This window comes from Ascaphus truei, chromosome 1 (genome assembly GCF_040206685.1).
Source record: "Ascaphus truei isolate aAscTru1 chromosome 1, aAscTru1.hap1, whole genome shotgun sequence".
NCBI lineage: Eukaryota > Metazoa > Chordata > Amphibia > Anura > Ascaphidae > Ascaphus > Ascaphus truei.
In genome coordinates this window covers 275,846,284-275,873,003 of record NC_134483.1, presented here as the reverse complement: position 1 = coordinate 275,873,003, position 26,720 = coordinate 275,846,284, and the positions used below count along the sequence as shown (strand labels likewise).

At 43.9% G+C, this 26,720-nt stretch overlaps 1 protein-coding gene across 4 annotated transcripts in view; it reads left to right on the top strand.

Moving 5' to 3' along the window:
• APTX (aprataxin) overlaps positions 1-21,768 on the top strand; it is a 32,277-nt gene extending 10,509 nt beyond the window's left edge. For all 4 annotated transcript variants that reach the window (XM_075604464.1, XM_075604455.1, XM_075604446.1 and 1 more), the window contains exons 2-8: positions 3,586-3,722; positions 11,742-11,788; positions 16,520-16,840; positions 17,978-18,040; positions 19,334-19,560; positions 20,664-20,767; positions 21,445-21,768. In XM_075604464.1, coding sequence (XP_075460579.1) covers positions 3,593-3,722; positions 11,742-11,788; positions 16,520-16,840; positions 17,978-18,040; positions 19,334-19,560; positions 20,664-20,767; positions 21,445-21,599 — 1,047 coding nt within the window. In that variant the 5' untranslated portion in view covers positions 3,586-3,592 and the 3' untranslated portion in view covers positions 21,600-21,768. The remainder of the gene's footprint in view (positions 1-3,585; positions 3,723-11,741; positions 11,789-16,519; positions 16,841-17,977; positions 18,041-19,333; positions 19,561-20,663; positions 20,768-21,444) is intronic.
• The last annotated feature ends 4,952 nt before the right edge of the window (positions 21,769-26,720 follow it).

The window sequence follows — 26,720 nt, the reverse complement described above, 5'->3', positions numbered from 1 at the left end:
GAACGGACACCGATCCGAACAGGCAGCTCCCCCCCACCTCCCGAGGCCAAGCAGGGTTAAGGGTGCCGTGAGGGGAGGTGAGCTCCGGGTGAGGAGGGGGGGGCAGCCGTGGGGGAGGTGAGCATTTTTGGGCGCCACGAGGGGAGGTGAGCTGTGGGTGAGGGGGGGAGGGGTGATGGGGGGGGGGAGCCGGCAGGGAGGTGAGCTTTGGGTGATGGCGGGGGGATCCAGCGGCCCATGCCGCAGGGTGAGGAGAAGAGGAGAGTGGCCGGGTGGTTGTGCGTGTGTCTCTCCCTTCCCCTCCCCACCCCCCCAGCTAAGCAAGCAAGCCAATGATAGGTGTGCGGAGGCGGGGCAGGGCCACGGAACAATCTGATTGGCCAGAGGCCGAGTGACAGACCGACGGACCAATCAGATTGCCCATAAGAACAGCAAACATATATTATATATATATATATATATATATATATATATAACGCAAAATCTGTCTGTGGGTTTGTGCGCGCTCCCATTAGCTGACTGCGGGGCGGGGCTTGGCTCTCATTGGCTGACTACAGGGAGGGCCTTGGCTCTCATTGGCTATCGCCGAGGCGGGGTGATGTAACGTCCCTCCCGTCCGCCCCCACAGTGACCCGCCGCCGAGCAACCCTCCTGCACGCCCCCCAAGTGAGCCGCCGCCGAGCAACCCTCCCGCCCGCCGAATGAGGGGTACTCCATGGGACTCAGGGTGGACCAGAGCTGTGATTGGGGAGGGACCGTACCTATGAACGGGGGGGGGTGGGATCGGAGCTGTGACGGGGGGGGGGGGGGGCAGATCCATGTGAAGGGGGGACCAGAGTGATGTGAACAGGGGAGGGAGAGAGAGGGGAATGGGGACAGAGAGAGGGGGGGGGAGCGGATATTTATAAACATGTAAAACATGAAATCCCGGGCAACGCCGGGTATATAAGCTTGTTCCTTATAAATGAAGAGGAACACATATGCTCTAGGGGGACTTGCCTATCCATTGGATATATTGAAGCACAGTTGTTATTCACCTATGACATCTGCTGGTTCTTTAAATATCCATTTAAGGCATTTCATTTACCCCTTCAATGAGCCCTGCAATCAAGTTCACCTAACTCACTGTTATTAGATTATTGTCCTCGTATGTAAGCAATTATCCTCAAACTCAGATGCACTGATATTGTGAGATTAATTTCTCTAGTTTGCCGACTAAAGTGATATCAGCTTCCCTCACGGCTAATGGTAAACATTCTAAAAGATTCTCTATCCCAAATGGTACCCATCAGGGTTGCCATATATCTCCATTGTTATTTGCCGTTTCTATGCAGCCTCTTAGTAATGTTATTTGGCACAGTCTGGACATATCTGGTTTCAAAATTAACAACGAAGAATTCAAGCTAGCTCTCCTTGCAAAAGACCTACTATTAACAATTACAAAGCTATTGATCTCCCTTCCTAATTAATTTCAGGTTATTTTTCAATGTGATACCCTTTCTAGATTTTAAAGTTAATGACACAAAATCTTGAGACTTTGTGTTAATATCCCTTCTCATACTAAAATTACTCCAGCTCATTTTTTATTTTAAGTGGAACCCCTAATATATAAAATATCTTGGGTAAAATTTGCAAATATAGGAAGTGATATAAGGATGGCATATCCAATTCCCTGAATCGGGCGCATTTAGAAAAATTAAATGAATGATCTCCCATGCCTTTTTTATTTATTTTTTTAATCTTCCCAATACCAGTACCTGAAGGAGACCTAGTCCTAATTAGAAAACATAATAGTAATATGGGGAGGTAAAAGCCCTACAGTTTGGAGAGAGACATGCTATACAGTTCCAGAGATAGAGGGGGTCTCGTTATTCCATCCCTACTTAAATATTATAGAGTAGCTCCTCAACGCTACTCTTTCCTAAATCTATCTCCGCGTCTCCCCTGCTGAAATCGCTCTCCTGGCTTCCTATCAAATCCCGCATCTCGCACTCAATTCTCCTCACTTTTAAAGCTTTACACTCTTCTGCCCCTACCTTACATCTCAACCCTAATTTCTCGCTAAACACCATTCCGACTCTTGCGTTCTGCTCAAGGTTGTCTTCTCTCTACCCCCTTTGTATCTAAAGCCCTCTCCTGCCTTAAACCTTTCTCACTGACTGCCCCACACCTCTGGAAAGCCCTTCCCCTCAATACCCGACTAGCACCCTCTCTTATCCACCTTTAAGACCCACCTTAAGACACACCTGATTAAAGAAGCATATGAGTAGCACCGTAGATATTACTAGACACATGGTGCATAAAGCTTGTCCCCCTGCAGGCGCACTTAACAGAACACCCTCCTACTGTCTCTGTACATTCTTCCTACCTACCAATTAGATTGTAAGCTCCTTGGAGCAGGGACTCCTTTTCCAAAATGTTACATCTATGTCTAAAGCACTTATTCCCATGATCTGTTATTTGTATTATTTATATGATTGTCACGTATATTACTACTGTGAAGCGCTATGTAAATTAATGGCGCTATATAAATAAAGACATACATAAAGTACATACATCAGACCACCTAACAATGTGGCACTTACTTCAAGGTGCGAAACTATGGGAAACATTGAATGTAGCTCCTCTGCTTTTATGGCTTAATAAACCGAATTGACTTATGAGTGTCAAATAAAGTCTTGTGTTTTATCACTCCTGTGGAAGTTGGGCTATAATCAAAATGAAGTTTAAACGTGCATGTTCCCAATCACTTATGGCACCGTTTTTTAATAATACTGGGTTTCCGCCAGGTCATCAGGGTAGCACTTTTCATACAGTGGCGAGAAAAGTTTGTGAACGCCTTAGGATTTTCACATATTTCAAACCTAAAATGTTATTAGATCTTAATCTAAGTTCTAATAATAGATCAAGATAACCTAATAAAATAAATCAAGAGTGCTCAGCTGCAGTCCTCAAGCCACCCCAACAGGCCAGGTTTTCAGGTTGAGCCACCTGTGCAGAAGCTGGGATAATCAGTCCCTGTTTCAGCACAGTGCTGTAGCTTGGATATCCTGAAAACCCGTATCCAGTGCTCCTAGTCCATGGGAAGACCCGTTACTTTCCTGTATCTGACCTCTAGCCGGGCCCAACTTCCAGCAGCAACAGGGCCCATAACACTTGTACCTGCTCTTCCCCCCACCCCTCCCTGTCAGCGGCCCTGTAGACTGGTGCTTCTAGTCCATGGGCAGACTCGTTACTTTTCTGTAGCAGACTCCAAGACAAGAGAATAACTTGGGCACTTCGGATTTACAAAAAAGGATAGTTATTGTAGCCAGAACACAAAACGACGTTTCGGCTGCCAGTGCAGCATTTCTTAAGGCTTATCCCGGAAAAAGGCTGCACAGCAGAAACGTGTTTCTGTTCTTTTGGATTGTTTCCTTTACCCTAACCTTTTTTATTTTTTTAATGAAACAATCTTTACTTTAACACAGTAAGTAACGTTTCGGAATAATTTCGCCATTCCACATTTTATAGCATTGAGAGCCTCCGTGCTGCGTTTATAACACAATCTTACATTGACATCTCTATTTCTTTCTGTCCTTGTAGAGCGACAATGCCTGAATGTTGGTTGGTGAGCAAAAACGAGAAACACATTCGAATTAGACTGCCACATTCAGAGGCGGTGGTGATTGGTCGCAGTCCAGAGACACAGATAGTGGACAAGAAATGTTCCAGGCAGCAAGGTAATGTCATAATAAACACACATGCTATTGATAGTATATACTCATAGACCACAGTAATTTGTATTAAAGCAGATCTGTTTTCAAGGTGGGATGCAGTTCTATGTACACATAACTCTTTGTATGTATGTTTAAAAATGTACCATATTGGCCCGCATATAGTGCTATGTTTTTCCTTCCGAAAACTGTACACGTATTATAAGCGCCGCCTAACACCTTTTTATTTTTCATGTAGAACACCTTCAAAACTTTAGGGTCGTATCATGTGCGAAGCCGTACTATATTTGGGTGAATACAGTACATTTTGTAGAAAGAAATATATAGGTGGTACTGTCACGTAACGATGTAGGCCAGGCTGCCTGCAGCCCCGGATCCAGGCCCAGACAGGTTAATTCATTGCCACCAGAGCCTGTGGGTTAATCTCAACCCATCACTATCCTCAGCCTTTCCCCTAGGGGACCCAGGTTACAACTAGCCAGACACCAGGAGCTAATAAGTTTAGGATTTATTATTCACGAGGTACCCCAACACAGATAAAACATGAACAGCTGCAACTCACGGAAAGATCTGGTCACTTCCCATCGAAGCTTCGCAATTCTGAGTGCACCAGTCTATTTTAAATGGCTCCAGTGATCCCAAAATCACAGTCCTGAATCACAGGGGATCTTCTGGCCTCTTCAGACTTCCAAGGGGACAGTTATCACGGTGGTTATGTAAGGGTTTCAGTCCAGGCTTTAGCGGGAACCTGGCTGCTGTGGACATCTTGGTTGCTGGCAAGCCTCCGCCTGAACTTTGTTATTAGTTGCACCTGTTCAAGGGCTTAAATAGCAGTCAGTGACTTCCAGCCCCGGCCTGAGCATTGTATATGTTTCCCTGTGTTCCTGGCCACCTTGGGCTCTTGTTGCTGAGCCTTCCCTGTTCGTGAGCCTTCCCTGTTTCTGAGCCTATCCATGTGGCTTCCCTGTTCCTGAGGCTAGCCTGTTGCTGAGCCTGGCCTGTTCATTTGGAATCCCTATTGCTGACCCTGGACCGTGACCCTGACCTTGCTTCCTTCTGCCTGCTCTGACCTTTTGCCTGTCGCCTGGATTCTGCACCACTGCCACCAGTTCTGACCCTTTTCCTGCTTACCGACTACAAATACTCTAACAAGAAGGACTCTGTCCCTGGGCTCTGGTCGGTTAATTGGCATCCCTACCTCAGCCCTGCGTGTCCACTTCCTGATCGGAGACTAGCACCGTCACATAATGCTCAGGCCACACATGGACGCCGCTGAGGTAGGGAGGGTGCTGTCCCTCTGGGGCCAACTCCTGAATAGGCACTCTGCCCTGGACACTGTAATCGCTTCCATCACATCCAGCTTGCAAAGCCTTGCCAACCATCCTCTTCTTGCACCCCCGGATGATTCTTCGTCGGCACCTACCCCTCCGCTTCAGCAAGCTAATCTTGCATTCCAACCCAAAAGATGAATTCTCCACTGCTCCTGTTTCAAAGTCAAGCACACCCCTCACTGTTTCCTCGGCAGTAAGTGCTGTAACCCTTGATGGGTCTAAGACTCCTGATTCAATGTCTGATGTCCCTGTTACTGAATCTAAGGATCCTGTTCAAAGTTGGTCCCCTTTTTCTGACTCTCTTGTGTACCTGCTGTAACCTTTGCTAGTTATAAGGCCTTAGATTTAAAAGCAGGTTCCACTTTCTCTGTGTTACGCCTGTATGCCCGCAGACCTGGCAAGACCCCAATACTGAGGTGGGAAGGGTATTACCACGCACCCACAGCAGTGAGGGCGTGCCCGGAGTGTGGTATGGCGTTGCCGGGCCTGTTGAAAGATAGTAATACTTGCAACGCCTTGGGAGTACAGAGTATGGATAGTGATGTCCGTGCGCCAGAGTCCAGGGATCCAGAAGTCAGAGTCGTCAAGTTCGTAAGCCAAAGTCCAGGGGTACAGAGGTCAGTGAGGTAGAGTTTGTAAGCAGGGTTCAAGGGCAACAGAGAGCAGGGTAGTCCAGGACAAGCAGAGGTCAAACGAGGGAGATCCAGAGATAAGCAGGCGCAGGCACAAGCTGGAACACAGAAGAGAGCCAAGCACAGGACTGCACACACAGGGATAACAGAAGCTATGCAGAGCAATGATAGAAATGACAGACAGGGGTTATAAAGGAGGGAACACCAATAGGAGAGAGGGGAGGAGCAGAAGGTGAAGTGGGAGACATTAGGGATAGGTGAGGAGGAGAAGGGGAGGAGACGGGAACCAGTAAGGGAGATCGCTTGCAGGGCATGGGAGGAGGAGTCAGGAGGCTGAAAACCCCTAGAAGAGGAGCGTGTGCGCGCGCCCTCTGTAATCTGAGAGCGCACAGGCTGCGTCATGAGGCACGCGGAACTCCGCGCCGCGGGAACACCCGCAGAGGATGGAGGAACGAAGGGAACAGCCGCCGGAGGTAAGGGGATGGGAGCAGATACCGAGGGGGGCTGAGAGTGGTGAACGCAGCAGCAGGGGCTTGGGAACCGCGCGAGTCTTGTGGGGCGCGCGCCGTGGTTGCAGGAACGGCGTCAGAGGCTGCCGGAGAGGGAACGGAATGGGTACAGGAAGGGAGGCTGGCAGGGGAAGGGACAGAGAGGGTAGGTGAGCGTGTGACATCAGGGACACATGAAGGGGAAGGAATCCCCTGAACCGTCACACTCTGACTCTCTTGTAGTGTTTGATATACCTATTATTAATGCAAAAACTCCTGTTTTAAAGTCAAGTTTCCCATTCTCTGAATCGCCTTCAATGTCTGAGGTCCCTTTAACTGTTTATAAGGCTCTAGCCATAAAGTTTCCCAGAGTCTCTGGTATACCTACTGTTTATTCTCAGACACCCACTTCGGAGACAAGCAGACCTTTCACCAATGTCCCCACATGATTAAATATAGCTAGTTCTGATTTTTCCAAGACCAGTACCCATACTGCTGGGTTCCATGCAATGTTGGATAACTTTGTTTCTAAGGTTCTTGCCATAAAATTCCCCACAGTATCTGGTATACCTATTGTTGTTTCCCAGACTCCCATTTCAGAGACGAGCGTATATTTCTCTGATCCGTCTGCAGTACCTAGTGTAACCATTGCTGATTCTTAAGTTACGCTTATAGTGCCGGCGACGCGACGGTCGCTGGAATATCAAATAGAGATGACTTCCAGCGATCGCGACCATTCCATCGCTGCGTCGTGCTTACTATAAGCGCTCGCGACGGCGGCAATGCATTTGTTTTGCTGCGACGTTGCTGTCGCCGGCACTATAAGCGAAGCCTTAGGCAATCATTTCAGAGACAAGATTTCTTTCACTGACTGCTCTGCAGTGCCTGTTATAACTATTGAGAATTCTGGGACTCCCATTCCAAGAAAAAGTTTATGTATCACTGATTTTTCAGCAGCCTCTGAGGTACTTATTACTGACTCTTAAGAATCTTGCATTAAAGGCTAGCTCTCCCCTCACTGGTTTCTCTACAGTACCTTATGTAAACCTTCATGAGTCTGGCACTCCCATTCCAAAGGCAAGTTTATTTCTCGCTGATTCTTCCGCAGTGTTTGAGGTACCCCTTACTGACTCAGACTTCTGCTTCAAGGTCAGGTTTACCTCTCACCAATTTTCCTGCAGTACCTGATGTCCTTACTGATTCTAGGGCTCCTGCTTTTAAACACACAGAATCCCAGAAAGCTCTCACACACACGTGAAAAAGAAAGTACACCCTCTTTGAATTCTGTGTGTGTGTGTGTGTGTATGTGTATATATATATATATGTATGTATATATAATATATAAAAATGGAGATTCCTTACCAGACAGACCAGGAGTCCAAGACCACGCAGCAAGAACCGAGACAGCACTCAGATTGATATCAAATATAGATTAATTGAAAAAAAGGCACATACAATCAATACATCTATATTTGATATCAATCTGAGTGCTGTCTCGGTTCTTACTGCGTGGTCTTGGACTCCTGGTCTGCCTGGTAAGGAATCTCCATTTTTATTCAATATTATATGGGGCAAGCACCGGCTTTCTACCTTTATTGTGAGTGACATCTGCCTTTGTACATATGTATATATATGTGTGTGTGTGTATATATACATATATATATGTGTATATATATATATATATATATATATATATATATATATATATATATATACATATATATATATATATACATACATACATATATATATATATGTATACATATATATATATATATATATATGTATATATATATATATATATGTATATATATATATATATATGTATATATATATATGTATATAAAATATATAAATATTTTTTTGTTTGGCGACTAGATTTTTGAGTGAGTTGTCGTATGTATGTATGTAGGTATGTACGTCGACAAATCACCCAAAAATCTACTCGCCACCTAGTCCCGCCCACTTTAAAAAAAAAATTTGAATAAATTCCTAGTAAGAACAACATTCGTTTTTGACATAAGTTTATTTATTGTATTACATTATACTACAATTAGTCCTTGGTGTGTGTGTGTTTGTGTGCGCACGCGCAAATGTCGGATTTAGAAATAAAAGCCTGGTGTGAATGACTAGTTTCCTGAACCCCTTAACCAGTGTCTGGACGTCCCCGCTTCACAATATCTAAAGCAGCAATCCCACCTGGGATCTTACCTGATCCGCAGTCCCTCAATGTCCAGGTACCCTCATTCCCGCAATGTTATACATTGGAGGGGAGGTGTTCCCTACCTGTCTTCTGGATTAGGGGGACTCCAATGTCTCCTGTGTGTAGCTTGACTCCAATGTCTCCTGTGTGAAGCTTGAGTCCAATCTGGAAGAAAGCCGTATAGGTTATTTCGGTGTAGTTATAGGGCAGTTAAGATATATAGGATAAATAAGATAGAGCGAGACAGAGAGAGTGTGAGGGAGAGCGAGACAGAGAGGGGGGGGAAGGAATACCCCCGATACCACCTCCACTGCCTGGTAGCCTCTCCCCCGCTCCACCTCCCCCCCGCTCCTCCATTCTCCCGCCCCGCGCGGGCAGGCAACAGAGGACCCGGGGGGGGGGGGGGGAAAGGGGAAGGAATACCCTCGCTTCCGCCATTCTCCCGCCCCTCCACCATTCTCCCGCCCCTCCTCCATTCTCCCGCCTCCACTGCCCCCCCCTCTGCCATTCTCCCGCCTCCACTGCCCCCCCCTCCGCCATTCTCCTGCCCCCCCTCCGCCATTCTCCCACCCCCCCTCCGCCATTCTCCCACCCCCCCTCCGCCATTCTCCCACCCCCTCTCCGCCATTCTCCCACCCCCCCTCCGCCATTCTCCCACCCCCCCCTCCGCCATTCTCCCACCCCACCCCCCGCCATTCTCCCGCCCCACCCCCCGCCATTCTCCCGCCCCACCCCCCCACCATTCTCCCACCCCACCATTCTCCCACCCCCCCCACCATTCTCCCACCCCACCCCCCCCACCATTCTCCCACCCCACCCCCCCACCATTCTCCCACCCCACCCCCCTTCGCCATTCTCCCACCCCACCCCCCTCCGCCATTCTCCCACCCCACCCCCTTCCGCCATTCTCCCACCCCACCCCCCTCCGCCATTCTCCCACCCCCCTCCGCCATTCTCCCACCCCCATCGCCATTCTCCCACCCCCCCATCGCCATTCTTCCACCCCCCCTCCGCCATTCTCCCACCCCCCCTCCTCCATTCTCCCACCCCCTCTAACACCTCCACAGCCCCGCACCACCACCTGCTCCCCCCCTACGCCATTCTCCCGCCCCGCACGGGCATCCAAGGGAGCGCCAGGGGTTGGAAGGAATATCCCCGCTTCCACCTCCACCCGCTCCTCCTCCCCCCCTCATTCTCCCACCCCCCTCCGCCATTCTTCCACCCCACTCCGCCATTCTCCCACCCCCTTCCGCCATTCTCCCACCCCACCCCCCTCCGCCATTCTCCCACCCCCTTCCGCCATTCTCCCACCCCACCCCCTTCCGCCATTCTCCCACCCCCTTCCGCCATTCTCCCACCCCCTTCCGCCATTCTCCCACCCCCCTCCGCCATTCTCCCACCCCCCATCGCCATTCTCCCACTCCCACCCCCCCATCGCCATTCTCCCACCCCCCCCTCCGCCATTCTCCCACCCCCCTCTGCCATTCTCCAACCCCCCCTCCGCCATTCTCCCAACCCCCCCTCCGCCATTCTCCCACCCCCCCCCCCTCCGCCATTCTACCACCCCCCCTCCGCCATTCTCCCACCCCCACTCCGCCATTCTCCCACCCACCCCCTCCGCCATTATCCCCCCCCCCCCATTCTCCCGCCAGGGCAGCACCGGGGAAGGAATACCCCCGCTAGCCAGCCACGGGGACACACACACTTACCCGTGCAGAGAAGGGCGGCCTGACTGCTCAGCTCCAAAAAAAAAAAATAGTCCTGACAGCTCCATCCCGTATCACAGCCAATCAGCCTAGAGAGATTTTTTTATTTTTTTTGAGCAGGGGATTTTTTTTTTTGAGCAGGGGGAATCTTAACTGGCCACGAGCCAATTTCCACTCGCCAGGGGCAAGTGGGCGACCGGGTTTGTCGAACACCGTGTGTGTGTGTGTATATATGTATGTATACCTTGGCCCCACTCCAGGCTCCTGAAACATTCTCCTAATTGGTTGCATTAGGCTACATCGGAGCTCCAGGTTGGCCACGACCTGTGGTCTGTGGTGAAGAGCAGGAGATCACTGGGGCACGGCCATGACGTCACGCGGCTGATTCGCCCTCATTGGCTGAATCGCTTCCGTGATATGGCCAATGCTCGGCCGCCGCACCAAAAGACAAAAATCTTGTCTTTTAGCAAAGGCGGTCGGTCGCGCATCGCGCCTTGTGAGCCCACGCGCACGCACACCGACTGGGTCCTGCGACATCGGGGACGAAGCCATACCCTGCAGCAGCCAATCAGGATGGAGGAAGCTGCCCAGCCACCTAGCAACAGCCCTGCTCTCTCCATGCTCTGTGAAATCCCACAACCCCCAAGCTGGCCAGGTCACTATGTCCAGAGAGGTAATATCGGACACATACATGTCTAGTATTGCTTCTAGTTCTTTACTAGACAGAGTGTCCAAATACAGGACAGTCCTGTTCAATAACAGACACCTAGCAACCATATAAACTCCACAGGTGTCTCTCTCCACCGAGATGCACTCCAGAGATTCTCACTGAATTTCTCTTGAGTCTCTTCACAGGGACTCTCACAAATTTAAGAGAGTTCAAATGTAGTCTATATTGGGGGGAAAAACTAGTTCCTTTCAATTAATCCATCCCAATCATTTGAGGGGGGAAAAGTGTACTTGGCTCACAATAAATCAATGAAAATGTAACTGCTTCTGTTTTGATCAACCTCATCCACATTGAAATCTAAAAAACAAAACAAGTAAGCGCATGCTCCATAGTGTGTGTGTGTGTGCGCGTGCGTGCGTGCGTGCGTGCGCGTGTGCGTGTGCGTGTGATGCACAAAGGGGACGTATCGGCACTCCTCAACATAAATGTGAAAATAATAATTAAAAAACAACATTCTAATTCTAGTACTTGTTTTTCTCTCATATCATGTGAGTGGGTACTTGTTTTTTTTAATCTATATTCTTTATTCATTTGCATACTATGGAGCGTGCACTTTTCATTTTTGTTTTTTTTATGTATGTATGTCTGGGGACCTCCAGATTCAGGAATGATAAATTATGGGCCATGTTAACTAGGCACTCTCCGGTGCTGAAAGGTGTCTTCTTATATAGCACCTCTTGCAAAATGTGGGCCTATTTTTTTTTAATGTGTTAAGCATACAGAGGCTTTGGGATATTGCTGTTTTAAGGCAGTGGACCAAGAGGTAAGTTTCCTTAGTTTCCTTGCTACCTTGGACAAGTCAAACTGGCCTGATCTCTCTACCTGTATTATTTCCTGTATTCTTGTTCTATATGTTGTGCTGCAGTCACTAGTGGTAGAATAAAATATACAAATGTGTTATGTGTATATTTACTTGTTTTCTTTGTTTTATGCAGTGCAGTTGAAGGCAGATTGTAATAAAGGGTACGTGAAGATCAAACAGGTATGTCTTCTTAGGATACATGATTGCTGTGGGGTTATGATGCTGATAAAAATTATTTGTTCCCCGAGTACTACAAATAAAAATAGATACTTGAAACTAGGGTTACCTTTGTTTACCATAAATAGAATGAATCAAATCGCCACAATTAAGGCGTAAACTGTAGGAACAGTTGTGCATATTAATACCCATACAAATGCATCCTGAAACAAGTATGAAACTATGATTTTTATTATTTAGATTTAAATTGCACATTATGTTAAAAGTGTTTACAAAAATGTGCTGTTCAATGAAGAAAGATGATCACCCTGAGTAAGTGACACACAATATTGAAGCCATCTGGAGCATCATAAACGTTTTTTTTGTGCTGCACAAGGAAGGGAAGCATATTGCGTTGCTAGGAAGAAAGAACATATTCACATAGCAACACAGACATTTACATCAATTAAGGCCAATTTGGTCTCTGTACTTTACCCATTTCTATACTTGCTGAAAAACGTTACATCTTATTTCAATCCACCACCCTCTTGCATGACCACTTCTTATTTTATTTGGGTTTTTGTTTTATATTGAAAGGGATTTTTTGGGGGGTGGGGGGGGGGGGTGTTTGTTTGTTTTTTGTATCCCCACAATATTTGGATGCAATATTCCTCATAATCTTCTTTTTTTTGTTTTTTTTTTTGTTTCGGGTGTAAATGCTGGTCATGCAGTTAGATTTGTACACTATTTTAACATGGGCGGATCAAAGTTCCCAGACAGATGTTTGGTCCATGTTAAAATGGATAAGAAGCTAAAGTTGACACTGTTTGTTCATTTGCATGTTATTTCCCAGAATCCCTGGCTGCAGTGGAAGCATTAAATGCTAAGAGATAATAGTGAAAAGCAGGGTTGCAGACCTGTCTTGAGACGTGAATATGCTCACAAGTGATATTTTTACAAACAGACGTTAAAACACGCGACTTTCTTTTCAGTGTTCATAGTTACTGTACCATTCAGCAGTTTGAAGACGTTCTAAGGGTGGCTAACACCCCAAAATAGATTTGGCTGGATATTGGCACATTCATCAAAATGTATGACTGGCTGAGCTGGAACGTCTGTGAGACATTCCCATTTAGATGAAGTAGGATTTTTTTGTCCAATGAAATAAAATATTGAGTGCGCGCGGTCCCAGAAATTCTTGTACGTCCCAAAAAGTGTGAATTAAAGTCTCTCTGCAGCTCCTCACTCTCCCGTGATAAGCGAGGCAAACAACCGAATATATGTACACATATAGCAGGGTGCAAAAGAGAAGAGAAAACACACTATTAGTATAAATTTAAAAATGATTAATATTTATAATATGCATGAAATAACACTTACATAAAATCGGATCACAATGAATCCAAATTTCACTGGGGGAGCTTGAAAGAGGGGTAGATGAGAGCGTGTGTGCTACCACTTTGGTCAGATCCCAAAAAGGCTCGATGTTCCGGTGGCAAAGTTCGTCTAACTCAAATATCAAAAATCCACCCCTGCACCTCGCGCTGCAAACACCGCAGGGAAGTTTCAAACACAGCTGCCCGGAGGAACGTAATGACGCTGCCTCTCTGCTGCGTGTGATAGTGTGATAGAGGTGACGTCACACGCAGCAGAGAGGCAGCGTCATTACGTTCCTCCGGGCAGCTGTTTTTGAAACTTCCCTGCGGTGTTTGCAGCGCGAGGTGCAGGGGTGGATTTTTGATATTTGAGTTAGACGAACTTTGCCACCGGAACATCGAGCCTTTTTGGGATCTTTCCAAAGTGGTAGCACACACGCTCTCATCTACCCCTCTTTCAAGCTCCCCCAGTGAAGTTTGGATTCATTGTGATCCAATTTTATGTAAGTGTTATTTCATGTATATTATAAATATTAATCATTTTAAAATTTATACTAATAGTGTGTTTTCTCTTCTCTTTTGCGCCCTGCTATATGTGTACATATATTCTGGAGTTTTTTGTCCAGCCTGGGAATTCTGAATGGGATTAAAACAGTCATTAGCTAATGTCTATCAACGCAAAAGTGGTGCAATTCTGGGTTAAAACTAACTGCACCAGATGTATCCATTTTAGTGGGATTTTTCTTCTTTATAAAAAATTTTTTTAACCTGGTTACAAATGCCCCAATATGTTTATTATTTGTGGTAGTCATGGATTGGCAGCTTTCTCATAGTATATACAGCTCTGAATGTTTGTGCTCTATTGGGAAGGATCTATGGTATGCTTTTTTTACTAGATTGTACTGTATTGCATATGTATTAATGCCCATTATTTTTGCTGTGCTGCTTGGCTAAATGGTTGTATGGTAATAGTAGTACCTTAAATCAGCAGTTCAATCAATATCCTACATGTGTTTGTTTTTTTTGTTGATGTTAAATAAAATTAATCAGTTCTTTACAATAAGAAAATACTTTTAGCATTTAAAGAAAAAAAGTTTTTAAAGACATTTTTAATGTTTCTAATGTAGGAAGCATTTCCAAAGTGACAGCCCCCTTCCCCATCTGATAGGCTCTGGCTCTTGAGCCCCGACCTCTCTCTAGCAGTGAACCAATTGTATCTAGTAACTGACCAGTCAATCATATTCCAGGACTACATTGCCCAGAATGCTGTGCAAGAACTGAATTAAATGTAACCCGAGCAAGTGATCGATCTGCAACTTAGCTAATCACTTGTCAGTATGCAGATTGTATTGATGCACATATTGAATGGGATCTATATAATATATATATATATATATATATATATATATATATATATATATATATATATATATATATATATATATATCAAATGGAAATATTACTGTATGCTCATTTGCATGTCTTAGACAAGTCTGAACCCCGCCTTTCACCATTATCAGATTCTGGGAAATGACATGCAAATGAGCACACAGTGCCACCTTTTGCTTCAAAATCATAAACATATATATGAATATGAACCACAATAAAGAAAAAAAGATCCCTCACAAAAAGCACTCAGACATATATGTATAAATGTGGGAAAAAAATGAGCATTTATTACATCAATTAAATACAAAACTATAAACAAAGGAAATAAAACACACACAAAATCAGACATGACACTGACTTAAAAAAGCCTACCTACTGTACTCCTAAATAAATGAGACAAAATGTGAACAGGACTGGTATAATGCGTATGTGGAAAGAACCTGGGAAAGCCCTCTATGTAACAAAAAACCACACTGGGGACAAAGTACCCAGCGTGATTGCACGGTTAGCAGAGAGGACAGAAAATGTATACCAGGTGCCTAACTGCTTCGCTGCATAGCTATGACTTTTAATTAGAGCCAAACCCACATGTAATATGTAGGAACACCCTAAGGGACACAGACAAACATGCAAACAACAGAACAGACATATACAAATATGTGCATAAATCAAATGTGCACATGTCCTATATCAATAAAGGCTGCAAACATTGCCTGTGGGGAAGAGGAGAACAAGCTCCAAACATAACCAAGGATAGAAATAACAAGGCAATGCTTAGAACATGATGGAATCACACTGCTGTGTGGTTCTATAGTATGAACCAACATAGAAAATAAATATACTCAGCCATAGGAGATGCGCAGTGTTGAATGAAAGCCCAGTCCCAAATGGGGGTCAACCCCAATAGAATGCAGCGTCGTAGAATCCAACAACCAAAGTCCAAAAGTTATAGCATATGTCCTGGAGTAATCAGTAGTACGGCATCAGATTAACCCCACTGACGCGTTTCGGCTTACCAGCGTTCTTCCCTGAGTGGTAGCTGTGTGATTCCATCATGTTCTAAGCATTGCCTTGTTATTTCTATCCTTGGTTATGTTTGGAGCTTGTTCTCCTCTTCCCCACAGGCAATGTTTGCAGCCTTTATTGATATAGGACATGTGCACATTTGATTTATGCACGTATTTGTATATGTCTGTTCTGTTGTTTGCATGTTTGTCTGTGTCCCTTAGGGTGTTCCTACATATTACATGTGGGTTTGGCTCTAATTAAGAGTCATAGCTATGCAGCGAAGCAGTTAGGCACCTGGTATACATTTTCTGTCCTCTCTCATAACCGGATGGTCGCAGTCACGCTGGGTACTTTGTCCCCAGTATGGTTTTTTGTTACATAGAGGGCTTTCCCAGGTTCTTTCCACATACGCATTATACCAGTCCTGTTCACATTTTGTCTCATTTATTTAGGAGTACAGTAGGTAGGCTTTTTTTAAGTCAGTGTTATGTCTGATTTTGTGTGTGTGTTATTTCCTTTGTTTATAGTTTTGGATTTAATTGATGTAATAAATGCTCATTTTTTTTCACATTTATACATATATGTCCGAGTGGTTTTTGTGAGGGATCTTTTTTTCTTTATTGTGGTTCATATACTTTGTATATCCCTCCAGCACCGCCGACAGAGGTCTCCTATTATTTAATAGGGACTCTCTTCTGGTTTTGACATTGGTTCATGATGATCAGTTTGATTTGATGCGGTATTCTGTTTCAGTGTTGTGTTAAAAAAAATATATATAATTTTTTATTTTTAAATGCCAGCTTTAAAATTTTGGATAGACAGCTGCACATATTGTATGTCCTCAATATACCAGCATTGTGTGTGGTGCACGCACTAAAAGCAGTATACATCATGTTCAAATCACACATCTGAGAAGCGCAGAAAAAGTAGTTGTGCAGCCAGCTATAACAGAATAATAAGTTTTCTTACTCCTATCCCATAGATAGGAACCAACCCAACAAGTATTGATTCTGTGCATATTGCCAAAGGCCAAGAAGTAAAGATTAAGCCTGGACAGACCTTGCAAGTGGTGAATAATCTTTACCCCTATACAGTAGAGTTTTTGGATGGAACAGGAGAGCCCGTACCAAAAAAAGAGGTGAAGAAAAATTTTAACAAGAGGCTTCATGAGAGCTCTCTAAATGAGAGCATGGAAAGCACTAGAAAGTGCGTGAAAACAGAATCTGATGGCAGTGCTTCCAACTCAAAGACAAACAGCAGCATCGACAGTGTTTCTTCCAAAAAGGAACTAAATACGCCTGAGGTATGCAGAGCAGTGCTTATGTTAGATGTTAAGAAGGCATTTGCCCTATTTTCAGCAACTTTACAAGAAAATCCCCTAATTCTACAGTCTATTAAATTATTGGGTATTTTATGTTTCTCATAGTACGGAAATGATGCCATTCCCTTTTCACAGCCACATTTTTGTGTGTACAAAAAGTTTAACGATTATGACTCGCATTTGCTTGGCAATGCTATTCCATAAAACACCTTCTGGATGTTGGAAGACGGCTTACATTAGAGTGTATGAGCAATAAAGGGCCATATTACCCTACACTTTGTAAATCTTTCCGTCGTCAAAGATCCCTTACAGCTCATTCACTTGACTAGTGCAATATTTCTTGTCTTGCTGAAAGGTGTCTTATGAAGTAGTACTGCTTAGTAATTTGGCCCTATGTATGTACAGTTTTTGTTTTTTTTTCTTCCTATTTTCCTTTATGGCGATTTGCTTTTGTTTTCTACATTGCCTGAAATTGAAAACCTCCTGTGTTTATATTTCTCACAAGCTTATAAAATGCCACCATTTTTAACTGTCTACTGTTGCATAAGTCTGTCCTGATCCTGGCAACTTTAGAAATAGCACTTTGGGAATGCTACAGCTTTATTTTCTTTATGTGTGGGCTTCTGATTAGCTTCTAACAAAAGCAGCATGTATTGTATCACTTAATATTTGGTAGTTTGCTTTTGGGCTTAAATATGAAATCATACTTGGCACATATAAATTAGTAAAGTTAGTCATAATCATTGCATAACAGATATTACATGAATTTAAATGTAAGTTGGATTTAGACCATCAAAACAGCAGACCTGGCACAAACATGAAATGCTGATTTGTTGTAGTTCGTTCTTTTCATTTTTATATGAATTATTTTATATACCAGGGAATCGCAGGCGCACTCCATGCCTTCCTTTGGAAGTTACCTTGGGGGTTATTCAATAAACGGAGTGCCATCACATGGAGCCTCATATTCAAGTTAATAATTGGCACTATCGAAGTTCAATGAAATAACCTGCGGTCTCTGATTTCATACAAATGCAACATTGAACAGTAGACACAGAGAATTGTTTTCATCTCTTGGAAGTCATATTTTTGCCTTTTGATTCTTCCTTTTATTCTCAGGTAAAAAATCATGGACATTGGAGCCAAGGGTTAAAGGTTTCAATGAAGGATCCAGCCATGCAGGTGACAATAGAGTTTTGCGATCATTAAACAGTATTATGTGGTACATGCTATTAAAGCTATGTAACATTTTTGCTTATATGCCTATATTTGTAGAAGATGGTAAAACCTCATTGCGTGGTCATACTGCTAAAAAAAAAAAATCTGCCTTCCATTTCCAGTATAATCGTAACATCTTTATAATTCTTTTCAAGTTACATTTCACATGCATTGTTGGTTCTTAGGCCCTGATCCACAGAGCTCTGTTATTGACTTAACGATGCACTAACTTAAGTTAACACACATTTAAGTGCTAACGGGTATCTTCACAGCTCCATGATGCAGTGCTGTTTTCAGCCGTAACGAGCTCTTGTGTTCCTATAACGGACGTTAACACTAATGATGTGCAAAAGAGGTGTTCCCACTAGCAACGCTGTCCACAGAACTCGATTATAGTTAACACAGGAATTTAACGTTACGTTAGTTAGGTCATGGTTAAAGGTGGTGTTACTCACATCCAGACCTTGAAATAGGTCTCTTACAGGGTCTGGATAAGTGTAAGACCACAGTTCGGTATGATCTAACTAACATATTGTTATTTATAAAGGGTTCTTTCCCTCTCCTGTCTTCTATTTTTTTATTTTTTACTTTATTTCAATACCTATTCAGGGTCTGTGTGGAAATAACACCGCCTTTGGGTAAGACAGGTTTAACGCCATGTTATTTGAATGTAACGCAAGGCTGTGCTAATTTAACATGCCATTAAAGCCTATGCTAAGGGGATCACTAACGACCGTTGTTTTTGCATAGAATTAGTTTTGTGGATTTTGATACCGGTACGTTATGAGCCATGAATTAACAGACCTCTCTGGATCTGGCCATTAGAGCTGTTGATTCATTGTAGATTACCATAATTTTATAATTTGTCAATGTATACTATGTGTAATGCAAATATCAATGCATTTAAACCTTATGGATTGAAACAGCCGATTCTGATGGTACTAAGTTGTGATTATAATTAGTCACCCTAAATATTGTTTCATCATCACACATCTTGATTGTGTTAATTTTCTGATAGAAACATCAGCAGAGTAATAATCAAAAACATGCCTGGTGAGAACGAACAGTGAAGCTGTCACATGTTTTATACTGTAACTATCTATTTTGATGTCCATCTATATTCACATACAAGGTTATATCATTACTATTTAAAGATCATGGATTGCTCTTATATTTGATATGGACATTTGATAAAACCCATGAACATGTCTTTTTGGAGTGATTTGTCAGAGGATCGTTTATAACAATTTTATGTAGGTCTTCAAGGATGATAAAATTGTGGTTATCAAGGACAAATACCCGAAAGCACGTCACCATTTCTTGGTTTTGCCATGGGAATCCATTTCCAGCCTGAAGGTGCTAGGAGCTGAGCATCTGCAGTTGCTGCAGCACATGCATGCCATAGGGGAGAAGATGGTACAGGAACACACAAACCCAAAGACCACAAACTTCCGATTAGGTTACCACGCTATTCCAAGCATGAGGTGAGAAACAGCTTGGGAAAACTCACCTTTTTTCCCCTGCCTGTAAGCAGCCACAGACCACCTGCATTAGCAAGTGTTTGCTTTACAATTATATGAAATAAATCTTTTCCACATATTTTAAATATATGGGAATAGATTACAGTTCAAAGTATGGAATGGATATCATCTAGGATAGGGAATGGTATTGTTGACTGCTGCTCAGTAGATGGCCATAAATTACAAACTATTAAAGCAGTCTAAGTGGATGAGACCTGACAAATAATCTTTCCATTCATAAAGGCCTAAAAGTAATCTAGATATAGCAATTATAAGGGATCTACCCCCCCCCCCCCAAAAAAAAAAAATCAGTAAAGCACTGCAAGTTTTTCTAGTAAGAAATTAGAGCCACAATTATTCTTTGTCTATATTTAGCGGGAGCCTATATAACACACAGTGATGCATTAACTTGAAATTACTGTATCTATGTATTACTCTATAGGGACCCAAATTCCATATGCCAGTTATCAAATATTGCCATATAACAGTTATTTAATATTACCTTCTGTTGCATGTAATAAATAATAATAATAATAATAATAGCATGTTCTTGTATAGCGCTCTAGTTTTACGTAGCGCTTTACAGAGACATTTTGCAGCACAGGTCCCTGCCCCGTGGAGCTTACAATCTATGTTTTTGGTGCCCGAGGCATAGGGAGAACAGGCTCCCCTGCTTCAAACTCGGTGCCAGTCAGTGTCTTTACTCACTGAGCCGCCCCTTCTCCCTATGTTTAATATGTTTGACAAATGCAAGGTGCTTCATCTTAGAATCCGCTTTTTAAGTGTTACTATACCGGTTAAGACCGATAAAGAGAAAGGATAAAAATAAATAAAAAAATGTTAAGTATTGTATTTGTACTGAATTTAACACATCAATATATAATTATATACAAGTTAATTGTGCTTGTGGGTCAAGATTGCCACAAAGTGACACATACTTGACTCATTTACCATCAATACATTTTTGTAGCACAATATTAGCGTATAATTTAATTGCAAGCATGGTGGGATCTACCCCTATATAGCAGTATGTTTAGATGTATTTATTATTATTTTTTTCATTTCAGCCACGTTCATCTACATGTCATAAGCCAAGACTTTGATTCTCCTTGCCTAAAAAACAAAAAACATTGGAACTCTTTCACCACTGATTATTTTTTAGAATCCAAAGGTAAGCATTATCTATTTTCTTTTGTATTAAGAAAAGTTTGTGAGTGTGAGAAGGGAGAGAGAAATGGAGGGGGATGTGCAAAATTCCTCGGCTGTGCCCCCCCTGCCTGCTTGCGCCCCCGTTACCTTGAATGCGGCCTCAAATGACGACGCCGCGGCGTCGTGTGTCGCTGCATTGCCATGGCGACTGGCATCAAATGACGTTGCGGCGTCATGTGACGTCACGTCACATGACCCCGCAGAGTCATTTGACACCCGTTGCCATGGAGACACGTGGATGCGAGGCCTGATAAGTGAATTTACAGAAACCTCGCGCTGAATAGCGCGAGGCCTCTGTAACCGCCGCGCCCCCCTAAAATCTGTTCCCCAGTTCGTGTACCCCTGAGCTAGTGGGAAATGTTTAAGATGGGGCGGGGCTCACAAGGCTGCCACTGTGGAAAGTAGGTTTTGCTTCTTTGGGGGGGAGGGGGGCCCTAAACATTTTTGCGGGAAGGGGGCCCAAAAATGTAGTCACACCACTGTGAAATATGATTTTGAGTCGGCGTGCTTCCAGGTGTTCACCCTTAAGCAGTCTTTTGAAAGGGGGATCTATGCGTATATTACTGGTGGGTTATTTTATATGTGCTAGCCACTTGGCTACTAATTCACAATCTTCTCTCCTTGATTTGTCTTTGTCAGACGTGATTGAAATGGTGAAGACAACGGGCAAAGTGATTGTCAAAGACGGAGTGTCTCAGCTTCTGCAGTCTGCTCTTCAGTGTCACGTGTGCAAACAGCAGCAAGCAACCATCCCTCAGTTAAAAGAGCACTTGAAGAGTCATTTAACGCAATGACATTACAAAAGCGTTGCAGCTGTCGCAATGATGGCCTTAGCTTTAATACACAGCATTACAAACAGACTTAAACATGGCAAAAACATGCAGTTTCATTGTTTGGTCAATTGCGTGACCCTGTTTTTTAGTTATACGCTTCTGGTTGTCATAATAAAATACTAATACTGTTTATTTAGTCCATTTTTCTCCAGATGTATTGATCTGACGCTGATGTCCTAAACTGCCATCTTTCAGCTAGTGCTAACTGTTATTTTTGTTCCAGGGCACAGGCAGTACGGGGATATAGAATCTGTTTGCATTGTGGTAAATGTATTTTATTGTTTCGCTTTTTGGTAGTGTTTCTCACTTTGAACAAATAGCAGTGATGTTTCTTGGGGTAAGACTAGCTAATTTCTAGTTGGTCATGCAGGTGGTATGAATAGTTCTGATTATCATTCAGAGACCCCGGATAACATATAGGAATGGAAAATGTAAAGGCTTAAATAATTATTATAATTTTTTTTTTTTTTAAGGGCATTGTTAAGCTAATTGTTCAAGTGGACAGAGTGACACCTTAAATACCCAATGTTGATATAACCTCCCGATTAAACATGGTAAACCATTTAATAATACATATTGGCGAAACATTACCAGAAATTCCAGATATCAAATTAAAAATCAACTTGAGCCTTCCATGGAAGGTTTTGCACAATCAGACAATTTGTGCAGCTTTTATCTCCAGCTCTGTGAAATCTGTCTCATTCAGTGGTTGCCATAATAAAGTACTCTCCCTAGTTACAGCGCTGTTGTCTACAACAATTTGTTTAAAAGTAATCTGTAGCTTAAAGCTGCAGAAAAAGTAATATCCTACATTTTTTTTGTTACAATAAATCAGTTCTGTACTATGAGAAAATACTTTTTTAAACAACTCTGACATTTTTAATGTATTATAACGTAACAAGCAGTTTTGTTTCATAGCAACCATTTACAAAGTCCCCTTCCTCTTCTGAAACAGGCTCTGGAACACCGCTTTTTGAGCCCTCCCCTCTCTCTAGCAGTGCACCAATTGTATCTAGTGACTGCCTGGTCACATGATCTTCCCCACAGAACTTGGCATTGTTGGCCCTCTTCTGCTGCACTGACAGCCATTTAGTGATCCCTGTCACGTACGACCCCCTGCTAGCACGCGACCTGTATACGGACAAGGGTTAATACCGACGCTCGCAAGCGCACCCACTCTTCACCTCCGCAAAGGTCCGTCAAATGGACAGTATCAACTCTTACAGGATCAAGGATCAATACACAACCCGCAAGCTGCCCCACTCTTCACCCACTCAGGGGCCCCTCAAATGAGTTGTATCTCTCCTCAAGCCGTCCCAATATACCACCGCCACGAACAGCACACAAGTGAGCACGTGACTTTAGATATGCAACCAGGGTTAATACACAAAGGCTTCTCTAGCAACCCCCTTTTCTCCTCTGCAAGGAACCAGCGAGTTAGTATTAACCCCTACCCAATTGCACATCATAACCATCCACTGCCACCACCTGAGGTTATGCAGATATGATAAAAGATCTTAGACTAAAATATCCGCGCTATGTACATTAATGGCGCTATATAAATAAAGACATACAATACAATCCGCTAGGGCCTCAGGTCCCTGTTTATTATAGGAAAAACTATGCACTTTAACACAAAATCAGCTGTAGTAACATGTGCCTGAATTTAGTAAGTTATTCTCTCCAGCGTGCACAAAGTTCATTCAGAGCCCAAAGCATTACTTATTAAATGGTTTAATATATATAACAATACAGTGCTTGAATTACAGAAAAGGTATTAAAAAATAAACATACAATTACAATATAAGGCAGAACAGCTTCTTAAAATAAAAGGGGTAAAACAGAAAATCCTATACAGTACCTTACCACATGCTATAGATTTTCCCCAGAGAGGCACTGGTTCAGAGGATGAGGTCTGCTATGCTATCCAAGCATGCCCCTAGTCAGATCTGACCAGTAACAACCTGGCCCAGACTTAGATACAATATTTTGTTAAGGCACCGTCATAAGCCCACCCCTTTCTACAGAATACTTTGAAATTCAGAGCAGACAGAAAACAGTCCTGCCCAGTTTCAAACCCAGCATTTGGTATTTTGTACACAAGTGTAGCTCATTAACCCCTCAAGCACCAAAGGGATTAAAAATACCCAATATCTCATGACATTATCATGACATCTCCCTCCTTAAGATGAGCGAAGGGACTGGCGTACACGCTAGTCCCGCGCTCAAACAAATAAAACCATTACAATTTCCTCTGGGTTCCTAGGGATGACAGGCTGTAATGGGAAGCTCTCTCCCCCCCTTTGGCACAATCCCCCTTGAACACCCCCCTGAGGTATTCTGTGATGGCAGGCTGTACTTGGAGACCATCTTTGCCCCCCCCCCACTCCGGTACAACCCCTGTCAGTCACCATTCCCTGATCCCCAGTGTGCATCAGTATCTGGAATTGTTCAGCGGATTCCTGGGCTAGTTGGGTCACAGCGGTCTCATATTGGGTAAACATCTTGCCAAGATCATTACCTAGTAACATATTAGCAGGAATAACATCAATTACTCCCACCTCCCACACTCCCTGCCCAGTGTCCCAATTCAAGTATACCTTTGCCACTGGCAAAACGTGGCGGCCCCCTCCCGCCACCCCCATATCCAGAGTCCTTCCAGAAATTATTTCCTTAGGCCGCACCAGTCCTGGTCGCACCAGGGTAAGTGTAGCGCCCGAGTCTCTCAGTCCTTGGGTGAGTTTCTGCCCCACCAGGACTGGCTGCAAGTGGGCACTGTTGTTTTTTCCTTGCCCAGGTACCACACAGGCACCTAGGTGCACTCCTGAGGGGCGATCCCCTCCAGAGGCAGTTGCAGGCCTCTTCCTTTCTGGGCAGTTGGTGCTGATGTGCCCCAGCTGTTGGCAGGCAAAACACCGACGGGTATCCCCCTGTCTCGGTGTGCCAACCGCCCCTCCTAAAGAAGCCTCAGTTGGTGTATCAAGAGGAGGTCGGGGGGTTTCCTCCAATCTACCCCCCTTCCATTTTGGGAAATGCTCCATCCGTGGTCTTCAAGGGCTAGAACCTCTGCTGCTTGGTTCGGGCAATGCCCTCTGGAGCCTGGCAAATTCCATCTGTTGCCATAGGCCTGCAGCGCCTCTCGTCTCTGCAGCTGCTGGCCGTTCTCTTTCTGCTGCACATCCCGCAGCACATCTCGCTTCTGCAGCTGCTGGCCGTTCTCTTTCTGCTGCACATCCTGCAGCACATCTCGCTGTGAAGTGTTCTGAAGCTGATCTTTCTCTCTCAGCCTCACGCTCTTGGGACTGGGTGATGAGCTGCAACTGCATTCCCTCATCTACTGGTCCCAGGCACTCGTGGGCGATATCCAGAGCTACACCACACTCACTTCCACTGCGGTGGGCATCCTGGCACAGTGTAGCATCTTGCCCTCTATCATCTTCCAGCAAGACTTGTATGCGCTCTTCTTTATCTTTACCCAGACCTTGGAGATCACGCTCCCCACACAGAGCCATCAGTGTCTCTTTTGTCTGGCGTTGGTATAAAGCAGCCATATTCTCTACACTTTACTCAAAATAAAAAGATAGCAAAAGAAAAACAAGAGGGGGGGGGGAACGAAACTGTCTGCTTGTATGTTTTATAAAAATAGCACTGAGTAATAGCTTTGGGGTACTGAGCTGTGATCTCTCGCAAGACTCACACAGGTCAGTCACTTTTTAATGTTTCGTTTATCCCGCAGGCATAAACGCAAACCACTAAAAAGCTCTGATATTAACAAAATTACAAATTGTTATCCCACCGCTATGCCACCATTTGTCACGTACGACCCCCTGCTAGCACGCGACCTGTATACGGGACAAGGGTTAATACCGACGCTCGCAAGCGCACCCACTCTTCACCTCCGCAAAGGTCCGTCAAATGGACAGTATCCCCTCTTACAGGATCAAGGATCAATACACAACCCGCAAGCTGCCCCACTCTTCACCCACTCAGGGGCCCCTCAAATGAGTTGCATCTCTCCTCAAGCCGTCCCAATATACCACCGCCACGAACAGCACACAAGTGAGCACGTGACTTTAGATATGCAACCAGGGTTAATACACAAAGGCTTCTCTAGCAACCCCCCTTTCTCCTCTGCAAGGTACCAGCGAGTTAGTATTAACCCCTACCCAATTGCACATCATAACCATCCACTGCCACCACTTGAGGTTATGCAGATATGATAAAAGATCTTAGACTAAAATATCCGCTAGGGCCTCAGGTCCCTGTTTATTATAGGAAAAACTATGCACTTTAACACAAAATCAGCTGTAGTAACATGTGCCTGAATTTAGTAAGTTATTCTCTCCAGCGTGCACAAAGTTCATTCAGAGCCTAAAGCATTACTTATTAAATGGTTTAATATATATAACAATACAGTGCTTGAATTACAGAAAAGGTATTAAAAAATAAACATACAATTACAATATAAGGCAGAACAGCTTCTTAAAATAAAAGGGGTAAAACAGAAAATCCTATACAGTACCTTACCACATGCTATAGATTTTCCCCAGAGAGGCACTGGTTCAGAGGATGAGGTCTGCTATGCTATCCAAGCATGCCCCTAGTCAGATCTGACCAGTAACAACCTGGCCCAGACTTAGATACAATATTTTGTTAAGGCACCGTCATAAGCCCACCCCTTTCTACAGAATACTTTGACATTCAGAGCAGACAGAAAACAGTCCTGCCCAGTTTCAAACCCAGCATTTGGTATTTTGTACACAAGTGTAGCTCATTAACCCCTCAAGCACCAAAGGGATTAAAAATACCCAATATCTCATGACATTATCATGACAATCCCCCAAGCCGAATCTTCGCTGATCGATCACAGGAGAACGGATCGATCGGCAACTTAGCTAATTACTTATTTTGTGGATTGTATTGGTGCACATATTAAAGGGGAAAAAACTGCAGCTTAGACTGCTGCTTTAAAGCAGCAAAACATGACATTTTTTTTTGTTTGTTTTATTTTAAATAAATCAGTTCTGTAGTATTGGATAAGTGACTTATTTTTTCCAACGCAATGCAATTTTTGAGTTTTAA